General features: G+C 48.0%; 1 protein-coding gene across 2 annotated transcripts; it reads right to left on the bottom strand.

Annotated features, from left to right (window-relative positions):
* Positions 1-280: 280 nt before the first annotated feature.
* Positions 281-21,512, bottom strand: LOC306787578 (kinase suppressor of Ras 1-like). Of its 2 annotated transcripts, none has more exons than XM_079282758.1 (20): positions 21,004-21,512; positions 13,554-13,694; positions 10,131-10,278; positions 9,543-10,032; positions 8,224-8,405; positions 7,817-7,886; positions 7,632-7,715; positions 7,372-7,433; positions 7,176-7,285; positions 6,725-6,893; positions 6,038-6,086; positions 5,878-5,941; positions 5,056-5,322; positions 4,772-4,968; positions 4,577-4,673; positions 4,273-4,406; positions 3,741-3,872; positions 3,468-3,603; positions 3,208-3,341; positions 281-1,920 (listed from the first exon to the last, which is right to left on the bottom strand). In XM_079282758.1, exons 1-20 carry the CDS (start codon positions 21,220-21,222, stop codon positions 1,914-1,916), a joined length of 2,892 nt encoding a protein of 963 aa, XP_079138884.1. In that variant the 5' UTR covers positions 21,223-21,512; the 3' UTR covers positions 281-1,913. The 2 variants fall into 2 exon arrangements, with proteins under 2 accessions (XP_079138884.1, XP_079138885.1); XM_079282759.1 differs by having other exon boundaries at positions 5,878-5,938.
* Positions 21,513-21,746: the final 234 nt, after the last annotated feature.

Below are 21,746 nucleotides of genomic sequence, written 5' to 3'. Positions count from 1 at the left end.
ACTGAAGCTGACTGGTCCTTTACGTTGGGTCTTTATGCCACCTAGAGGCCAACTGGGATACATCACGCAGCAGCTGCTGCAAGCTTATTCATAACCGCCTACTGCAATGAGCTTCAATGTTCATGACTGACCTTTGACAAAACTTTGACTTTTACTGCTTCCAGGGGCTAAACGTCTCAATGGACATGAAAGACACTTTGAAAGACGCATTTTTTTCACCTATATTTGACAGATGACACGGCAGAGAGAGAGAGAAAGTTCCCAATTGTTACATGACAAGCCTCATTTTATTGTCTTTCATGGATGAAAACAGAAACAGCGTGTACAGGATGGTAGTCACATGCAATACAAAAATATGAATTTTTACAACATAAAAAAACATGTATTGGCCCATTCTAAAAAAAACATTGTACAGCTTTTATACAGTATCTTATACCTGAAAAAAATATAAATATATATACACATCTGTAAATAGCCATAGCAGTACCTATTCAAAACAATGTGATGTATTTTACATAGAAAAAAGTTTGTACAAATATTAGAAGAACCATGTTCATTTGCTATACATAAAATAATGTATGTACATTACATACCATTGGATTTGCAACACAACATTTACCGCAGTCTCTCACGGAAAAAAACCCCAACCCTACGTATTCCAGCACAGGATGCTCACCTCAGTCGCACGCGCACGTGCGTTCACACACACACACGTGCACACACACACACACGCACACAGATAAATACAAGCACGCCAACTGAAGCCAGCAATCACAAACAGTATACACAAGCGCGCACAAGAGGTAATGTTTTAGGAAGATATAGGACACTTTTTGCACCAGGTTCCTGATTTATACTTTTTCTTTTTTTTTGCACAGAGAATGAAAAATCACTCAACTTCTTGACAGAAGTATCTTTCTCAACAACTCATATTCCTGTAAGGTGCACTTTACACATCAGAAGGATGGACATTCAGCCAGCGTTATTCTATTCCCGTGTGGATTGTGAATGATGAAGGGAATATTTTGACCTGTGTCGTTTCAGTTCAGCCGTCGTTTAGCAAACAACAAGTCTCCATCAGTGCCCCGTCGCTCAAATGCATCCAATAAACAGTGGATTCAGCAGGTTACACTCCAAATAGACAACAAACACGTGAGCATATCACACTGTCCGAGCCTCTGAGACCCTCCTGAAGACAAACAAACAAAGAAAAAAGAAAGAAAACACTGCAAATATATGACTATTCAAAAGCAAACAAAACAAAAAGAGTTCATGATTATTTTTTTGTCCTCCCGTTGACAAAGTGCATAAGGTGTCTAGACATGGGCTGGTGACCATCTCAGCACATCACACAACCGTTAAAAACAGAGAGGAGCAGAGAGGCACTCAGCCCCCCTCCCCCCCTTAAACACAGATAAATGAAGCGGTCTGTTTGGTGGTGGGGTCCATTCTATGTCCAGCAGTGTGCGTTTTTTTGTATTTTTCATAAATTATTTTTGTGCGAGTGTGATTCGGAGAGAAAAAGAGCCCCGTGGTGAGGCCCCCCCACCCCCCCGGGGAGAAACAGCCACGTCACAGCAGCACAGAGAAGCCTCGGAGTCCCGGAAACAACGTTGCGGAACCGAAAACCAAAAAGGAAGGCAAAGAGACGTCAGACGAAAGGGAGGGAAAAGCGTGAAGGACGACAGCTGTTCCCCCCTCCCCATCGTCACACCTCGCTCCACCGATCCTCTCTTCCCGACAACACAAACACGACGGTTAGACACGGAAGATCAGACTTTGGGATTAGTGGAAGCGGTGTCTCTTTCAGGCAGAGGCGACGCTTTGATCAATCCCGTAAGAGTTAAGGATACAAGAGCATGCAAGGCAGTCCCAGGCTTTTGTTTTGCATTGCTTAGATTTCAGAGCGGCTGCTACAACCTAGGTTTAGAAGAGAGAAACAGAAGAGAGGGAAAGAGAGCAAAGGGAAAACACAAACGTTAGACGGTTAGTGAAAGTGTAACAGCTTTACAGTGAAGAAAGCATCATTTGAAAAGCAGCAAGATATCACGTAGAGTACATACAGATTAGTTCGAGGATGATCACGACATAAAAACTGGCCAGGCTGTGTGAGTTCAATCAACAAAACTGTTTAGAAGATTTCATTTGGTTTTTATGACCACGCAGCCCTCTTTAAGTCATCTTGCTTCCTTTTAAAGAAAACTAGCTTGCATCTCTCCCATCATCACAGCCCAAACAACGATGTGGGATCAGATAGTGAAGCCCTTCACTACCGGTAGCTTGTCGTCAGAAGCAAATCATAACTATGAAGCAGAAAACAAAGTGGGGAAAGCTGTAATGAAGACGTGTCGATGAAAGCGTTAGATGGCAGGAAGTTAAAAAGGCTGGTCTGGGTACAAATAAAAAGGAGGATGAAATCCATTCAGGTGCAGAAATGGACAGCGTCGCCACATACCTTCCTTCACACGCTGCGCTCAACTTCAGAAGATAAGTCACAAAAAAAGGCTCATATTTGTAGCTTGATCACAGTGAGAACAAGGGAATGTATTAACTGAGGGATCACACAGTTAACCTCTTCCATCTGCTGCTTCTCGCACAATCACCGTTGTTTCGCACACACACACACACACACACACACACGCACACACGCACACACGCACGAGGACAGAAATGAACACAAACACAACATTCGCGGGTCTTTGCTTGCGCTGCCAGCCTCGTTTAGGAAACTGGAAATTGCCATGACAACAAAACGATCCAATCAGACACGTGCGACGGCAGCGTGAGGTTTTTTTTTCGTGACATTGCAAAAAAGTCACGCCCTGCGATACGTTTTGCTGTCAAAAAACGAGCTCTGTGTGACAATGAACAAATTCAACTTTACAACTCACATTTACACGTAGAAACCAGTAAAGTTCACATTGGATTAGAGAGCAAGCAACAGCAGAGCTGAGAGGAGCGGTGCCTTGGTGCAGAGCGACCGAGCGCATTTGGGTAATACTCAAAACATACAGAACTTATGTTATTTTCAAAATATGCCAAACAAATCCTATTTATTAAGAAGATTATGTAACACCAACCGCAGCCCCCGAAGGCTGCAGTCAAGCCCCTGCGCCGTAAGGAACCAGAACTCGGCGCTCTTGTATTTTGGTTTTGTGTTCACACGTCCCAGTGTCTCCACTACGTCCTTCCTCTCTGGATACCTACTCTGCAGACTTCCAGAAGTGTCCGGGGTGGGAGAGCCTGCGGTTGAGTTTGGGCAGCTTCTCCAGCATGTCGGCCAGCTGGGTGAAGGCCGGCCTCTCCCGCAGGTCGTACGCCCAGCAGGCGGAGAGGATCTCCTGAGGACGACAAACCACTTTGAGTCAGCCGTCAATCAGTGAGGATCAATCTCATGAGTTTCACGGCATCTTCACAATCCTGACATGCGTGTGTGTGACACATCGGTGCCTCTTTATTCAACTCACAGTGACCTCCTTGCCCAGACTGATCTCCGCCAAGACCTTCTTTATGCCCTCTCCGCTCCCCACCTGCCAGATGGTAGCCTCCACATGCTGGTTGGTGATCGGCCAGTCCCGAGCTTGAAGCTCGTACCAAATGGTGCTTAAAGAGGAGAGGGGGGGGGGGAGAATCATAAGTGTAATTATTCTGTCGAACGGCGAAGTCTCTTCATCAGAAACAGGTGTGACGGAGCAGTTGGTCCCCCCCGAGTTAACCGAGACGAGTGTGACAGAACTCACCCGAAGGCGTAGACGTCTGCCGCGGTGGAGAAAGGGAGGCGGTCCTCGTTGTTACCTGGGCTCATCCTGCGCACGATCTCTGGTGCGAGATAACAAATCCAGCCATGTGGAAGTTTCAGTTTGTTCTCACGCCTGGATACAAAAAAGAAGGCAAAAAAAAAAAAAAAAGGTGCACATTTGTCAGTAACAAATCAAATGGAGTGGAAAATCTGAGTGGGAAGATGCATTAAATAGAGTGGAAGACGCATTAACTAAATGTAGTCCATCTCCAACTCCTGTGTAGAAAAGGGAGCGCGGATTTAGAGAGTGGTGTGCTCAGAATGTACTTCAAAATAAACAAGGCTGTGATGGAAAGCATTCCGACTTTACAATCAGGACGCTTCAGTCTTTACAAAAAAAAAGAGAAAATACTGGCTGACAAGGGAAATGCCTGCAGGGCTGGAGGAGCTCAGCAATTATTACAAATCACTGGACCTCCCCAGGAAATAGCAGTGTGGTGTGAAGAGCACTTTGGCTGAGTGGCGTTTCTTACCTCCCCTCCTGAACAACTCCAGAGATCCCAAACAGCCCGAAGTCTGTGATTATGACTTTGTTGGTATCGTGAAAAACGTTCTTCGACTTCAAGTCTTTGTGAACAATGCCTTTAGCGTGCAGATAGCCCATTCCCTGTGTCGGAAGAGAAGGCGGGTCAGTAGCTACGGATTGCTCAATCACACACAAAAGAGCTCAAATAAAACAAGTAATAAACAACAGTCACAGTTCATGGATTTGCCTTCTAAGTGCTTTAATCATATATATTGTATATATATCGTAATATAATGTGAAAGAATGAATACCTTTACAATCTCCTGCGCAATTTGTCTGGTCTTATTAATATCCAACGTGTTTTTAGTGTCTCTCACAACGGAATACAGCGTCCTGCCTTTACAGAAACTGCAGGGGGAGAGAAGAAAACCATTTGAAGTAAAAGACAAAGACATGTCTTCGGGTTAAAAGCGCTTCAGAGGCGCGTTTGATATTTCCTCTCTCACCTGGTGATGATGGCGAGGTGGGGCGGAGCCATGCAGGCCCCCATGAAGAGGACCACGTTCTCGTGCCTGGTCTGTCTGTAGTTCATCACCTCCTTCTTGAAGAGCTTCAGATGGTCCTGGTTGTTCCCGTCGATCTCGAGGAGTCGGATGGCTACCTCGCCGTGCCACCGCCCCTTGTGCACTCTGCCCCAGCGGCCCTGTGCGAACAGACAGCAACTTCAGCTGCGGTGCCTTTTTTCCCCCCGGAGTACGACAGCATGTGCCGTCAACGTCGAGGTCCTCACCTTTCCTATGAGCTCCCCGAGGTCCAGCTGCTCGAAAGGGATGTCCCACTCCTGCAGGTAGACGCTGGTCTGGCTCGCCTTGCGGGAGATGGGGCCCTTCCACTGGGACCCCCGGGAGCCGGGCAGATCATCCAGCTCATCGCACTCGCCGTCGGAGCCCACGTTCATCCTCATGTCCTCCTCGTCGTCCTTATCCTCCCCTTCATCGTCCTCCTCGTCGTCATTATCATCCTCCGCGTCGGGGTCTTCGTCTTCGATTTCCTCTTCCTGCAAGAGTGCGGTGACGCCGTCGTTGATCTATTGTGCTTACTTACTGGCATTGTTTCTTCCTATTCTTACAGATTCAGAAAAGCTTCTAATTGTTTTATTGTATATAAGTCATCTGTATCTCCCCATTGGATGGTTGTGAAATGCATCTTATGAAGGATGAGTCAATACATTCTGTAACTGTGAGCCAGCTTTGAATTATACAGGAAGACGTCTTTCTTTTGCTGTCGCAGACATAAAATGGGGATATTTACGTGTCAGCAAGACTGTCCTGTTTAAATGAATAACACAACAGCTCCAGCACCGGCACAGCCAAACAGGTGAGAGCTGGTCCCAATAAACAAACGTTTTGTCTGAGATTTAACAGACTATACGAGTCACCCGAGTCTTTCTGTCTATCAACCCATTGATGGATGACAACACGAGTCTCCGACAGAACGTGATGCAAAGATACATTTCCCAAATATATAGAAAAGAATATAACAACCTCATTGCACGGACAGCTAAACCTAAAGTATTGTTCTAGACGGCGCGTACATCGTGTTGCAACATTACCTCTTCATCTTCATCTTCTACCAGCTGGGCGTGTATGTCATCCGCCGATTGCTCTCTCTCACTGCTGTGACACAGAGAAGAGGTATCAGAAGGGGCAAAGTCCAAGAAAAACTTGATATTTAAACTGATGCGTCATGAACTTTTAATACAAATGTCTTACACAGTGTCTTGGAGGACATCAGGGTGCAAATGAGCAGGGCTGGAGACATCTGTAGAGGACAATGAGATGGTTCAGGAAGAAATGAGAGGTGCAAAAATCATTGTATATGTTTCCCCTTTAGGAAAGCCCCACCACATGCAGAACATGACTGCTCATGCAATTTCCCCCTACCACCAGCAGATGGTGTCAAAAGGCCGTGAAGTGTCAACAAGCAATCCTAGTGCTGGCACACAGTGAGAGAGAGCCGGATGGACTGCTACAACCCCAAAAGCAAACATGCAGAGGAGGGAGAGAGCTACGTGGAATCTACAGTGTGGAGGATGGAACGATGCGGAGAATAGCAATGCAGGGACAGTCAACTCACCGGGGAAGATAAACTGCTGTCTGTGCTGAAAGTAACAGGCAGCTTTTGCACAGAAAAAAAAAAGAGAGGGAAAGACCGACAAGCATGGCAGGGAGAGACGCTCGGTTAGAGAAGCTTTGAATGAACAGATCTTATAAACAGCACAGTTGTTCTTCAGTGTTAAGAGTTGTATTTGGAGAGAGAAGGGTGTGGCCCGTGCTGTTAAATGCAGTTAAACTGGAAACGTGGTTTAAGGACAATAATGTGTACAAATAGTTCAAATCAAGAGCACAATGTTAGCATGCACATTTCAGTCAGCACAGTATACTTCGTTCCAGGCTTACCGGGGAAATTGAAGCGGCTGTCCCGATGGCCTTTGGGCGAGGGGTTGGGTGGCGGGGTGGCGCTGGGGGGGTTGCTCTGCTGGAAGGGCGCTGGGGAGGAAGGTGTGGACGAGGTGGTGGAGGACGGATTGCTGCTGGAGTCCAGCTGGTTCAGCACTGGAGGATGGTCCTGGTGGGGCGGGGGAGGGAGGGAGGCAAACGACACTCGTCAGAGCAGATATTCGAGATGACTTCTAAAGCTCATCTTTACATTGTAGCAGTCGACGGCGAACCGATGGCGATGATTCTGACCAAAGTGGCAAAAATATAGTCTTGTGTGGCATTCTACATGATGGCTTCATTGATTTTAATAGAGGTGTCATAGTTTGTGAATACGCAATGACTGTCGTGTTTTAAGAAGGTCGACATAAAGTGGTGTGCCGTAATGCAGAACTGCTGAGCCATGTTTCACCTTTTTCGTAATGGCCTTCGGTAGTGTGCCGAACTGCGGTGATTCGGACGGCCGGTCCACGGGGTTGTTTATATCAGACGGAACGGACTCGGTCCTCCGAATTTTGGCGACTGGAGGAGGAATTGGAAATGTCACAACGTGCACGCACAACACAGTGAGCCAATCAGCTGCAGACGGAGGGCAGAACAACGCTTACTTGGCAGGAAGGAGATCCTGCAGGACGGGGCTTCCTTTGTGCATTTGTTGTGGCACTTTAACCTGCACAGAGAGTCGGCAGAATATCAATACACGCCACCTTAAAACCCTCCAGGCTCCATCACGCAGGCCAAGGATTGAATCCTGCCAGAGCGCCTGTGTTTCCTCCTTCTGCGCTCTAACACGCCACTGCTCTACTGTCTCAGTCAATAACAAAAACACTTAAAAGCTGAGTGACGCACCTTTTAAATAGAAACTCACCGACAGTGTTTGCACTTAACCCCAAACATCATGTTCTTCTGGCACACCTGACATGTCTGGGACAGCCAGGACTTGGTAGAAAACCTATAGGACGCAAGCATTCTGTTATTAATACCACATCTAGCTCGTTAGCTTTGTTGTGACATTAGCTTATGGAACATATGGTGTGGAAGAGAAAGGTCTACCTGTGTGTGACTGCTAGGCCGATGTCCCTCCTCACTGCTTGCGGGGAGCCGCGATGCGCTGCTACGTTATCTAGCCAGGGAGAGCGAGCGAGAGACGTGATTAGGCTATGTCGAGAAAGACCGGTATCTAATGACGTTACCCCAGTGGTCAATCACATGAAAACAAAAACGGAGCATTTAGCATTTAGATTTCAGTCACATTCAAGCACAAACACAAACTTGACTGCATATGAATCTTAAAGATTTCTTTTAAATCTGAATAATGCCTGGCTTACAGTATCGCAGTTCATTGAATCGTCACTCACAGCCCCGATCAACAGACTATTTTTGACATGTCAAACACGCATATTCACCAAATCAGCAAAATAAGAACAATAATAAAAAATGTATACACATGCATGACTCACTCTTAATGCTGCTGTGCTCCTCCAGGAGGGTGGGCGTGCCGGGCAGGGTGTAAGACGCCGTGGTGGCAGCCGGGGTGATTCCGGGGGTGCGCGCAGACATGACGGGGTAACGGGAAGGCGAGTCCTCGCATCCGTTCCCGTTAACTTGCATATTCAGCAACAACTTATTCTTCTTAACACACCTGGACAGAGGGGGAAGCAAAAACAATCAGTACCAGACTGGATGCAAGAGCAGGTGCGCGTCAACACCAGGTTGCATTGGGCAGGTTATGTAAGGGCTGGAGAGAGGCACGTTGGAGTACCTAAATAGCATTGGCCCGGGACAGACAGGGTGACATCCTTAACACCCAGAAGTCACAAAGACTGAGGCGGGGAGCAGTGCCAGCTCTGAGGTTTATACGCACGCAAACGCATGAAAAACAATGAATTTGTCTAATTTCATCCAGATTTCTGTTCAGTCAGCTATCAGACCTGTGACTCATTTTCAGCTTGTCGTTGTAATATACCGATATGCACAAAGCCGGGATAAACTAGCTGGACTGCCTGTGCGTGCATTAGATGTGTTGGATCTATGTCAAGCGTATTTACTTCTGCCTTTGCCATTTGTTTTTTTTCTCACAAAAAGCTTTCCATAAACACACAGGATATTATGGATAAACATGTGGCTTGTTTGTGTATCTGCATCCAAACACAATAGGGAGGAAAACTGAGGGAGAAAGAGAGATGTGTACGTGTCTCGCCACCTCTCTGACCATTAGTCCTCGGACATATTTCCTGTTTTGACATGAGTCATAATCTCTGGGAATCTGTGCGGGGATTAGCTCCACTCATGCAGCCAGAGCAAAGGAGCAACAGGCAGGATGTGAAAGGATGTGGGGGAGGCGGAGGGAGGGAACGCGAGAGCGCGTCTGAAGAAAAGCTCGGCCTCTGCGGTCACGACGCGGCGCAAGACTGAGGTGAGGAGGGGATGCTGGGAAGAGGCTTTCAGGAAAATCGCACCAGCTCATCAGTGGGCGACAAGAAACACGCGGCTGCAACAGTAACCCAATTACGGTAATGCCACCATGATAATGCTCGTTCAAGTAGACTACAGCATCCACTCCTGCTATCTGTTCCTTTCACTTCTCCACTGTAAGTGGAACACTTTTTTCTTCTTCTTTTTTTCAGGTGAATTGCCTGTTTGTACAGTGCTCAAGGATAGTTTGGCATTGTATGTCAGAATCTGCTTTATTGGCCACCAATGCGTGTGCATACGAGGAAGTTGACGACCGTATTTTGCATCCCTCTCTCAATGCACAAACAGCTCTCTGAGCACCTACTTGTTGGAGGGCGGGTCCTCGATGCGGTTGCCCAGCTGGGACTCGTGGCTCTTGCTGCGCGTCAGGGTGATGTTGGGAAGGAGGTGCAGCACTTTGCGGGACGGAGGCGGAGGGGTGCAGGGGGGCTTCAGCTGGTGGCGCCTCTTGGAGGGCGGAGTTGCAGGCGGGGTGGACGTGTGCCCGTGGAGCCGGGCTGCGCGGGAGAAGAACATCGGGAACGGGTCCGTGAGGGGGCTTTCGCTGTGGCCGAACGACGCCAGCGTCTCGGGCGTGGGCGCCGCCGACACCGAGCCCGAGCGGGGATGAGGGAAGGTGGCGCAGGGGGTGGATGGGGTGGAGTGGATGGCGGACGGGCGGGCGAGAGGCGACGGGCTGTGAGGGCGGAGTGGAGTCCCGAAACCGGTCAGCTGGTCTGAAGTCAGCAGAGAGCCACTGTCCCTCCTTGTGGGCTCGGACAGCCAGGGACTGCTGTCTTCCCTCAGTTCCCCTCCTGGAACAGCACAGAAAAAAAACACCATCAGTCGGAAAAAAAACAAAAAAACAAGAAGAATAGAATGTCCCGGAGGCTCCCGTGGAGTGAACACAGACCTGATTCAGCAGCACTCTTCAGACAGGAGAGGGCAGCACTGAGTCGAGCACATTCTTCTGAACTGGACCCGAGTCTTCGCATGGTATCCCTCACCTGAGCGCCTGACATCTGCAGTAAGGCATCCAGAGTCAACTTTGCTTCCACCGCCTGCAGAGGAGCAATTACAGAGGGAAAGGAGAAAAACGAGATGCATGTTAGCCCTCTCCCGTACCCAACACGTCACACCACTGGTGTGGACATTATACAACTGATGCCATTTGTGTCACGGGAGGATTGAGCTGTCGGTAGAGCATCACTAAAAGACTTCTGTTGAACATGGCGGCGTTAGCGGGCTGAAAGTCAGCTTTGAAAAAGGGCCGCATGTCGCAGTATTAAATAGGTCATACAACCCCTGACTTGCTCTGTTCCTGGAAATCGGTGGTAATCCTGGATGTTTGGGGGCATTTAACATGCAGCTTCTTCCACTTATCGGGCAGATTATTCAGGACTACAGACGTGGTTTTATGTCTGAATCAGGAGATAGAAGTAAAAAACTTTCGGAGGCCAAATCTGAAGTGATCAAGGCCTCGTAATACTTTCTTTTTATTCTACCGTTTGAGAGTCAGTGTATCCTGACTTACACGTCTGTGCGATGGGTGCAGCTCAGCACATCCTGAGACGGAGTGATCACTGTACAGAGGTGAAGGAAACTTTGACAGCAGCTAACAGGAAGACAACAGACATCGCTCAACGCAACATTGTGCAAGTAGAGGATTACATTAGCGAGGCATGATCAGAGTGGGAGGCAGACTGAGCAGCACTGGTTAGGCTACAAATCAAGGAAATAACAGTCAGACACGACACGGATTACATGGCTGCTAGGACTCAATACACGGCAATCACACCCCCCCCCCCCCCCGAACCACCTTCATAACAAACACCTACTTGTAACCGACAGCTTGTCGAACTAGACAGTACAATGGGAATAAACAACTTGAAGAGACAGCAAGATGCAGCACTCCAGAGGGGCAAGAGGGGATTGGATGATTTAGTTTTCTCCTTCTTTTCAAAATCAACAATGAGATTACGTTAATAAAACAGGCCGTGGTCCTTTTCAGCTACAGATACACGAGCAGCAAGTTCATGGTGGAAATTTACATTTATAACAGGTATAAAAAACCACACTGAACAGTGTGATATTGTATCTGTACTTAGGTCATTTTCAGTTGCATATTTGGATTTAGACATTATTGTTGCATGCTGCAGTAGTAAAAAATGTATTTAACTGTAAAGTGCACCTTCGATCTTACATTGCTTGAGGATCGTTTAGTTAAATAGTGGCTTGAGCGTCACACACGGACCTCGCTAACATGCCATACACGTGATAACTATAAGCTAGCACCATCTCCGTTTCCTCTCATTTCCACCGGTTATCGTATAAATCACAACCAGAACAGTCGAACAGAATAGCTAATAACAGGTGAGGACCAGGTGTAAAGCCTGAGGTATTTACCGCTTCACTTAATGTTCGGTTACTGAGACAGTTGGCAAAAATGACAGCACAAACTGTTTGCGGATCACGGAAGGAAACCGTAGAAAGTGAGTTAAGGATGTTGTTCTGACATGGGGGGGGGGAAGGACGCAACCGCCTTATCAGGCAGGTGAAAGCCTTGCTCTGAGAGGGCAAACACTGATCAGAAAACTAGGGCAGCCTCCCACACTTGTGTGTACACTGTATGCAAAATGAAGCACACACACACACACACACACACACACACACACATACAGACGCACAAACACAAGGGTGAGTGACGTGATATTCAAAAGTGGCTGTGGAACCCGCCCCGCCGCTCCCCTCTCACCTGCTTACTCATAATAACATAATAACAATTTTAGCACCATGAACACAGCACAGCTTGCACGCATGATTGCTGTACTGGGGGCTTCCTTTTTTTTACCATGTATGTGCACACAGCAAATAACACCGCATGTTTACTGAGTCTACACTTTGAAATGGGCCCAAAACCGACACAGAGGGCTTACAATATGTGGGCAAACGGACAATGAAGAGCAGAGAGGTTGGACGCCAAGTTTAAAAATATATGTATATATAATCATTGTAATGTTTTTGGACCAGCCATTACATCATCCAGCCCTCATAGTATGGACGGTCGGTAGAAATCTCAAATCTAATAATGCTTGATCTAAATGGGTCATCAACACGCCATGACGCCAATACATACTTTGGGAAATCCCAGTTGGTATTCAACACACACACACACACACACACACCAAAAAAATGATTTGAAGGTGGTGGGGGTTTAAAACTGAAAAGCAAATGAGCACAGAGCGTGAGGGTTACGACTAAAACCGTCACACAAACAATCAGATGAGGAACAACAAGGCAAGTGAAAGAAAAGAAAAAGTGTGCACAAGCTGGGGCCATATCAAAGAATAACAAGAGCAAGAGGGGATCTCCGATAAGCAGGTCAGTTACGTCACTAAACGAAGACAAACAAGACAATGCAAACATTACAGTAGATGAGAGGGACCCAAAGAGTTCACAGCGCCGCAGGAAGGGGAGCCGAGGGGAAGGGGAGGGAAGGACAACAGAATCAAACAAATCACGAGGTGGAATGAGAACGGCGTTGTAGGCGTGAACTTAAATAGTGGATCTCAAACCAGCTGTTATCTCATAAGTCAGAACAAGATAAAGAAAAACTGGCAATGGGAGTAGTTTCCGTATGAGCCAATGCAACCTACCAAATAGTGAGGAATGTTTATTATCTTTTTTGACACAGGTTTTTCTTTCTGGAGGAAATATCTCTGTGTCCTGCTCAGGGACCAACACATGTTCAACATATTACTCAGGCTCTTAATCTGAAAAGTCATCTCTTACAAGGCCACCAAAGGGCAACACTGCCACCACGACATACGCTGCTCTTTGGTGTCGTTTATCACAGAAAGCTGATAGTTTGACTCCAAACTGAGCGCTCACTTTCACAATAGATAATCGTAAAATGACCGTGCAGCTGTGCTTCTCACATCTGTAGAAAGAGATCAGCATCCTTCTCATCAACATCCTCGATTAAAAGAAAGGATTCATTTCATTTAGACCGAGCAAAACGTTTGGAATCTGCAGCCAGGGTTTAAGAATCAAACCTTAAATCATGTTCATGCACATACTAATTTCAACAAATATTCCACTCTACGAAAGTCAAAATGAAAAATGACAGAGCTCCTCTTTTAGAAAGACATGTTGATGGTCACTGGTCAAGTATTCCTCACGTACATGTGAGCGGGGACTGAGTACACAAACTGGATTCCACATAAATGTGACACAAACACAGTCACCCAGGCCAGAGAGAGAGAGAGAGAGAGAGAGAGCTAGGGATAGAGAAAGAGAGAGAGAGACTGATATTCACACAGAAACAACTCAATACCTCGATGAGCTCCGCTCGCAGGTTGATGGTGCGGAGCCAGTCTCGTAGGCGCGGGTAGCTGTCCAGGGCCTCGGGCCTCTCCGTCTCTGGCACTTTCTGCTTGCACTGCAGCTGTTTACAGATGTATTTCATCAGCTTCACCTGCAGGGAGCAACAGAGAACACAGCGCAGACGGGAGGGGCAGGTTAGAGGGGAGACTCACAGCGTGCTAGGAGCTACGGAGCAGGCCTTCGCTGTCACACCTCTGTGTTGGCATTGGGGTTTTTTAGGGTTTTTTTGTGTGTGTGTGTGTGTGAGATGACACAGAAATGATGCAGTATGTGTGCTTTGTTTTTACAGTAACACTACACATCATAAGTCACTGTTTAGAGCAGTACCACAGATACTACAGACTACTGTTGATGCTACAAAAGTGACATTCCATGGGGTCAGAAGCCTGTTCATTAGGTTCACCGAATGCATTCATCACTCCGTACTCTCACTGGGGTTTTCTTTCTTTCTCCAATCTGAACTCAGTGTACCTGCAGCAATGATTTCAGTGTTTGTTTAACCGGATTTTCCAGTGCCCCCAGTGCACAAGACAGTTAATTGGATAGAAACAGCTATTATCATGCAGCGGAACAACGAGCCGGTCATCTAATGAGAGCATCCGCGGTGCTGGCACAGCAAACAAGGAGGCAGCTCAGTGACATAATGGCGGAAGAAAGAGCCATATGATCAATTCTCACAGTTAGTTTCAGAGGCGCTGCGCTCTCTTTTTACATCACCTGCTCTTGAGGCTTGCATTAATGACTGAAGCCCTGGCGAACACCTTTGCTGTAGCGTCTCATGACGCACTACTTTACCTAAACACCCCAAACCCAGCTGTGCTCCCAAAGAGCCAGCACCGTCACCCTGTCGAAAGCAACTCGTATTCAAGTGACACTCGAAGCCGAGAGACGACACGCCGACGCGTTCGAAGCCAATGCAAAGTGCAGTGGTCCTGTGAGTAAGTATCACCGTGGCGCCGTGGTGTTGTATTCGCGTTGTATGCAGCTCAGCGGCGGCCGTATAGTGTGTCTCCTTATCTCGCGGGCTTATCTATCTGTGAGAGTCCATTACAGCACGTGCAACGCCAGCTATAGCTTCTCGACCGACTCGAGTGAAGTGAGCAACAACGCGCACGTCTTTTTCTCTGCTCATTGAACTTTTCTCTGTGACACAGCCGCACACGCAGACAGAAACTCTCTTACAGCCACGCCGCTGCCAGGAAAGTGCGGCCTTGGGATGTGAAAAGGCTGCTGCGTGGCAGCTAACAAAAGCATAACTCCACTGAGATGAAAGAGGATGGAAAGGAGGTGAAGTGCTCTCCGTGTCGACTCTGACTGCGGCTTTTTCAGCTCCGCAATTACTCAGCTATTATCAGTTTCACTCGAGAGCATTGTCAAATAATAAAGTGGCCTGCATTATTGAACGTCAGCTGATAAAAAAAGGGACGTTTTCAAAACTTACAAGGAAATGCAGAAGAAAATAAATGCAAAACACCCAACAAATCTCCCCTCACATGTAAATGCCTTCATAAACTCGTTTTGAAAAAGCATAAACATACTGTAGTGTGGTTAAATGCGATGCCCTGCTGTTCACAACATAACGTCAGAGTTTGAACCTCCTTTTAGTTGCATGCATTTGACCTCAGAGTCCAACCAGTAAGAGCTCGGCAGCTTGCTCCAAACCTTACATTAACCTGATTTTGCCATTGTCGTACATATTTTGAATTTATTATTATCTGAGATAATATCTTTATATTTTCACCCCTCCCACTTTGACGTGCAACAGCTGCACTGCAATTTTCCTTTGGGCTGATCAAAGTTGTATCTTCTTGTATTTAATACACATCTGTGGCTGGAAAGACATAAATCCATGAGCACACATGGAAACATATCTGTGACACATTGTCTATCCAACCCATTACGAGCGGACATTCTGAATTACAGAGCCTCGGACATTACTCCCTGTGCTCTCCGGACGCAGTGCTCCTGGAGATGTGGATGATACTGGCATGGCCGGCAGTGAGAGAGGCCTGTGCTCGATGTGGCTAATGAGCTAGCTTCCTGCTTTGCCCCCACGACACACTGGTGCAGCCCTGTGACGTCGGGTTACCTAGCAACCCCTCTTCTGAGTCGTCAGCAACATTTCACTGGGATTTTCCCACACATGCGAAAACACAGAGATCAGACACAATGCATGTCCACATACAAAGTGTCACCATGCGTGTCCACAGGACAATAAACAAAACACGGCCGACGTGTTTGATCTCCGGTCCCACACGGAGCATTGACTTTACCCGTTACCACCCTGAATAAATAGTGGATAGTTACACAAGTGTGCGTGCACACACTCACACACGTCCTCAAATCCCACAAAGATACCAGTAATGCGTGTTGAGAACACAGTCAGGCGTCTCGACAGATAACGACAGACCCCCTCTAATATATTTTTGGTGCAGTGGAGAACGCAGCGTTTGACGCGTGGCCTGGAGGTGGGAGGAGGGACGAGGGGGGATGGAGGAGGGGGGATGGCGTCAGAGCCCACCTGTCAGCAGCCGAGCTAAACAACACCATGGCAACGGCCTAATGCGGTGAGGAGATGAGTGACAGCCGGTGTGGTCCGCCACCCAGAGAGAGGGGAGAGAGGAGTCCCGGGCAGCGGCCTGCCTGCCTGACACAGCAGGCGCTGAAGGAGCAGATCCCACGGCTCCCGATTGTTCGCTCCAGGCTCCTGCTGACACGGCCACTTTTTTTGGTGCACCTGCCGGGGAGAGCATCCTGAGAAGTGAGCCACGGCGCTCTATCCCAGGAATTGATATTTGCACAGGAAGGTCACTTCCTTGCTCTCAGACCGGTAAAAAATGCTCACGTTTCTTGTTGTCGGAACAGGCTCAGTGAGGCATTTCTACGCCTGGTGTCATATTAGCTATTGATCATTAAAGGCCCGAGCCAAATCCGGGGAACATTTGCGGTCCAAGCAGTGAATGCAGTTGGAGGAAACCACATCTGGGCACAATAATAGCACAATTATTCCGTACTCCCAACAAAAGGGACACAAGAAGCTACTTGTAACGTCTAAAAGGAAAGTTGTTTTACTGGATCGGGCAAGTAGCGGATCCGTGGCGAGCGCACCGATATTTTATGGCTGACGCACAAGTTTATCCTCACAAAAAAGATGAAAATGTCAAAAAGAACAATGAAGGCAGGCAGACGTATGCAGAGGGCACGTCACATGGACTTCTAGAGGGGGGGGGGGGGTGAACGTATTGACGGACCCGGACCAATGGCTTGCTGCCCCTCCTCCATCATTGTTAGCACCAGTACAAGTTGACCCCTACAGTGAGCTGGGCTGGAGGGGGGGGGGCTTGTTTAGGCTAACACTGTGACATATCTGACATGTGGTCAGTGGAGCCATTTTGTACATTTCAAAACCCCCGTGCACAAATCTAACCAACCGCCGTGCTAACTTCCTCATGATTCGGAGCAAGCAAATTGCCACTTTTCCACAAGAGAAGTGCAGCGGACCTCAAAATGACAGGATGTAATGCAACTCATCCTGAGCCGGTTTAAGAATAGACTAAGGCCAGCCGACACTCTTCAACCATGCTGATTTCCACATCGTGCAGCCCGTTCGTATTGACTGCACCACAAAAAAAAAAAAAAAGGAAACAGACACAGGGGTCGCCGTTGCCACAGTCGCTAGAGTTGTGTTTCCTCTGTACCCTCATGTGAGCGACATTCTCCATTGTCTTCTCCTAGGCCTCAGCCACACACACACACACACACACACACACGCACACAGGTTGTCATGTCACAAGAAGCAGCCCAGCGGATTGGCTTTGATTCTCCCCTCCCCTTTCCTCCCTGCTCTCCCCTCTTCCACAGGCTCTCCTTGCGTCATTTGATTTTCTTATTTAACAACCAACCCTGAAAATGCGTAGGAAGAAAGATGTCTAAATATAGATGCAGCCACAACAGCTCGCACCACGAGCGCACAGCAAACTCTCCAACACAGCGAGGAGACAAAACAGAGTGACGTTTATTTTGCTGTTTGCTGATCATTCCTGAGAGCTGTGAGATTACAACAGATAAAGACCCTGGTTTGCTTTTATGTTAAGACCGACAGCCAGGAATAAATATGTTTTAAGTTCATGGGGGGGGGACCCAGCACATTCTGCTGTCTTTCAGGATGTCTTGAGTTCAGCGTCTGGATCATGTAGACTGATTTGGTTTGAAGGCAAACAAGCTGGCGGGGCAGTGCGAGTGGGTATGATAGGGCAAAAGTCAGGACTACATGAAGAGCTACAGTAAAAGTAACGCAGAGGCAGCACTGAGGAGGCTGAGTAGGATTAACATGTGAAAAGTGAAGTACCAGTTAGCACTCCATTTGAGAGGCCGGCATCATTATCCTCTCAATGGCAAGGCAGGGGGAAAAAACAACAACACACACAGTTCAAGTGGAATAATAAAGCTCTCTCAATGAGAGTATAAAGTGAGTTCAAGCCTCTCTCGATGGCGCTCCAACGCAATATGGGAGCGGCGGGTAGCGACAACTGCATTGACCTCGTGGTGCTTAAAGCGTCAGCAGGAAGGACATCGATCAAGTCCGGCCGCTACAGGACGGTTCACGCGTGGTCACCCGGACACCGATGGAGGGAGATGCGAGCCAGCGCGCTCGCTAGAATTTCGAGATGGCGGCAAGCATCTCACGGCGATGGTCGCACGCAAAACTGGTGAGTTTTTCCCGGGATGTCTTTGTGCATGTCGGAAATACAGCACCAGGCGCGTCGGCCGGGATTTGGAACCAAGTCGGCAAATGAAATCTCAAGGAGGGCCGAAGCAAGAAGTGAAAGTGCACAACTATGTCAAGATGTGGTTTCATAAGGTTGTGCCAGTAAAGACAGGAAGTAAGACTGCTGATCAAGACAGCGCCCCATGCCATGCAGGCGCCACTTTAAAAAAAGCTTGCTGAAAGACGTCTGATAAAACGTTGACTGTTCTGCACTCTCTCGTCTCCCCTCACACGGCGTCTTCTGCAGAGCGCTTTCTTTAAAATCCAAATTCTTCGTTTAATCAGTTGTGACTTCTCCCCTTGTTTATATGACTGGAAAGCAGTTTCCAAGAATCTACTGGTTTGATGATTAAGTGTTTTTGAATCAATGAAGAGCATTCATGCGCTCGCCCTTTACATCTATGGCGGACAAGAGGAGGAAAATAAGAAAATGAAACTTGTAAATTTCACAGAACGCCCTTTTAGCTACGACGGGGAGCATAACAAACCGATATTATTTACACATCGCAACTGGAACCGATAGAAATCACAATTTAGACTTCGGAACAGTCCAAACAGCTTGAAGCACGAATACATATACGCTTTGTAATAGCAGCAACAGTTTGACCATTGAGACACGAGAACAGTTATAATCCCTGAAAATAAGATGAAATAAAAAAACATACCACTGAGACCTACGTTTAGCATCTTCCATACCGGTTTCCAGTGCAGCAGCTATTAGACTGTGAGCAATCTGAGGTCCTTATCATCTCCAAAGCAGGAAGTGGTCGATTTCAACCCTCAAAATGAAAGACACCGAACCTTAGCAGAGCTCACTTGAGGTAACCAGACCCCCGATTTGCATTTCTGTCTTTTCAGGGGTAACCACCCCCCCTCCCCTCGCTCACAAAGGCCTCTAACTACAGGAAAAGAGACCTCAGACCAGTTCTCAAAGGCCTTCAAGAAACATGCACGGCCTGCCCATTGTCATGTAGAACAATGCCGGTGCAAAACGCACGTGAAAAGCCACGGCGCACCTCAGGAAGTACTGTGCCAGATCACGTCCTGCTCCACGCAGTGACGAAGCGCGCATCACAACGGATGAAGAAGAGCTGAAGCTTGCACAGCCAGCAAGCTTCACTTTGTGCAAACTTTTCAGACAGACTACGAGTTTCACACTCATTGTGCAAAAGCAGCGGGTGTGGTCTGTTCTCCGGTCTGTTCTCCACTTCAGTTAACACTTTGGATTTGTTCTCCATTTAATACAGTGTTTCTTTACTCGAGTCTGTGAAAATGTGTTCCCCCTACACAGCGTGCCAACTTGCAGCTTGTGCCTGCCGGGCCAACTAAGGGGCTACCGAATTATCTTGTAGACATTATGGAAATGGTGGAAAAAAAATAAAAAGCTGCACCTAAAAACACTGACTCAAGTAGATATTTTGTGGTGTGTCCTGGCCTGCTGAGGCGGACGGATGCCAGAGCAACAGCAAGATGCATTGCGGTCACCGGGAAAACCAGTTCAGCCAGACACGCCACGTCTCTGAGGCTGAAACCAAACGCTCGGAGCTTTCTGGTACATTAGCTTTTCGGGGCGATGGTGCAATTGTTCACGGGGTGTTCAGTTATACAGAAATAAAACAGACATGGATAATTGATAGCCTCCAGCCAATCAGGAGAGAATATTCCTTTTATCCAAGGTATAACGCTTAAATAAACCATGAGCCAGAAAACCCATTTACCATCCATCGTGTCTCCAGGATGTCAGTGTGTCTGGAGCCTACACACCCAAAGACACATTAGACTACCCTCTACAAGGCATGAACCTTGTACTATTCCACTATTTCTCACAACTCCACGTCTCATCTAAATGTACCGTATCAGTCTTCTATAGCCCCACACACAAACCCCTTCCTCTGCCGCCTGCAACAGTGCCGAGGCCCCCTACAAAGCCCCGGTCTCTCGCGCAAAGCAATGTCAAGTCATACCAACGCGAGCAGAACTGAATCTGCATCCAGATGCAGTGGGGGCATCAAACCCTGCCCGCTCACGCGGCTGGCACGCGGATAAACAACGCGAGACACGTCGTACATTTTTTTTTTTTTTTATTGCCTTGTGTTTGTCTCGCGTGCGTCTTTTGTGCGCACACACACGCGCGCGCGAGAGAGATTGAGAGGGATCCCGTGCAGAGGGACATGGAACACGATAACATACATTAGGGGTGTATCAGATTATAGAATGTGTGCCATTAGGCCAGGCGGGAGTCGGCCGCGCGGCGCCGCGCGCGAGGGGCTTCTGAACAAACGCTTCCACCTAGAGGAGAGGGTTCGCACAAATAACCAGATCAGTCCTATCTCCGACCATGTAGGGGATATTCTGCAGGCATAATGAAGGCAAACAATGGATGTCATTTTATTTTGAGTCACCTGCACCCTCAACACATCGACCTAGTAGTAGTAGTCTACATCGTAAAGCGACACAATGTGCCCAGCTCACTGACGCTCGGTGATAGGGCGCCTCGCTCGCAGCCTAATATTCCGCCTGTATGAGGCAGACATGGTGCTTTGGGGGTTTATGACTCCGCAATTTGACTCGACTGCTCCGCTATCGCAGGACAAGGGGGGGGCTTCGATAACAGATCTGGAAAGCTCGTTACCTCCAAAGTGCGTATTTCTTGCTGCGTGAGGTCGTTGGACGCGGCGCATTTGGTCCGCAGCCCCTGTAAACTGGGGATGGAGATCTCAATCATATTCTGGATGAGTTCGCATTGATGTAGTGCGGCCATCGCTGCGCCACCGCCGCCGCCGCCACTGTCCCTCTCCGGCTGCTCATCACTCTCGACCATCTTCCCACCTTTAGCAGACACACTATCCATTCCTCAGCATTGGGCACGGCTGTAAGGGCTGGAGTCAAACTGTTAAGCTAAAATTATTAAAAATAAAAAATAAAAAAACACATGCAGCAGTCCAGCGACGCAGCGACCTATTGTGGAAGTTAGCTGACAGCAAATGTCCCCCCAGCTCCCCAGTCAGGACAAAAAAAAAAAACACAAAAAAGTCAGGATGCAAGAGGCAAGAGGAAATATTTTCGTTTTGGTCAAAACAAGATGCTCGACGGGGAAACAGGGGGTGAAGCGGTCCGAAGTCCAGGAGTGCTCGACTTGTATTTTTCGGTCCGTACAGGCCACCGACGACAGGCTACTCTCTTGCACCGACAGCTCTGTGGCAGAGGCTCTCACCGTCTGTCAGCTGTTGGGAACATCATGGGGCGCGGTGCAGTCTGGGAAATGAAGTCAGCCCAGGCTTACAAAAAAAAAACTGCACTCCGCGCTACACCGCCTCGACCCCCTCCCGCCCTACCCTCACCCTCTCGTGGCGCGTGCTCACTCGCATGCAAATG

This window comes from Melanostigma gelatinosum, assembly GCF_949748355.1.
Source record: "Melanostigma gelatinosum genome assembly, chromosome: 14".
Classification (NCBI taxonomy): domain Eukaryota; kingdom Metazoa; phylum Chordata; class Actinopteri; order Perciformes; family Zoarcidae; genus Melanostigma; species Melanostigma gelatinosum.
The sequence above is the reverse complement of the archived record's forward strand: the minus strand, read 5'-3'. Positions and strand labels throughout refer to the sequence as shown.

What these genes read in the sequence shown, in the direction of transcription:
- LOC306787578 (XM_079282758.1), bottom strand. Translation starts at nt 21,222, where the DNA reads ATGGATAGTGTGTCTGCTAAAGGTGGGAAGATGGTCGAGAGTGATGAG. An exon ending in TGCGAGCGGAGCTCATCGAG is followed by an intron (nt 10,279 to 13,553) that starts GTATTGAGTTGT and finishes GCTCCTCTGCAG; the next exon opens with GCGGTGGAAGCAAAGTTGAC. An exon ending in GATGTCCTCCAAGACACTGT is followed by an intron (nt 5,942 to 6,037) that starts GTAAGACATTTG and finishes TCTGTGTCACAG; the next exon opens with CAGTGAGAGAGAGCAATCGG.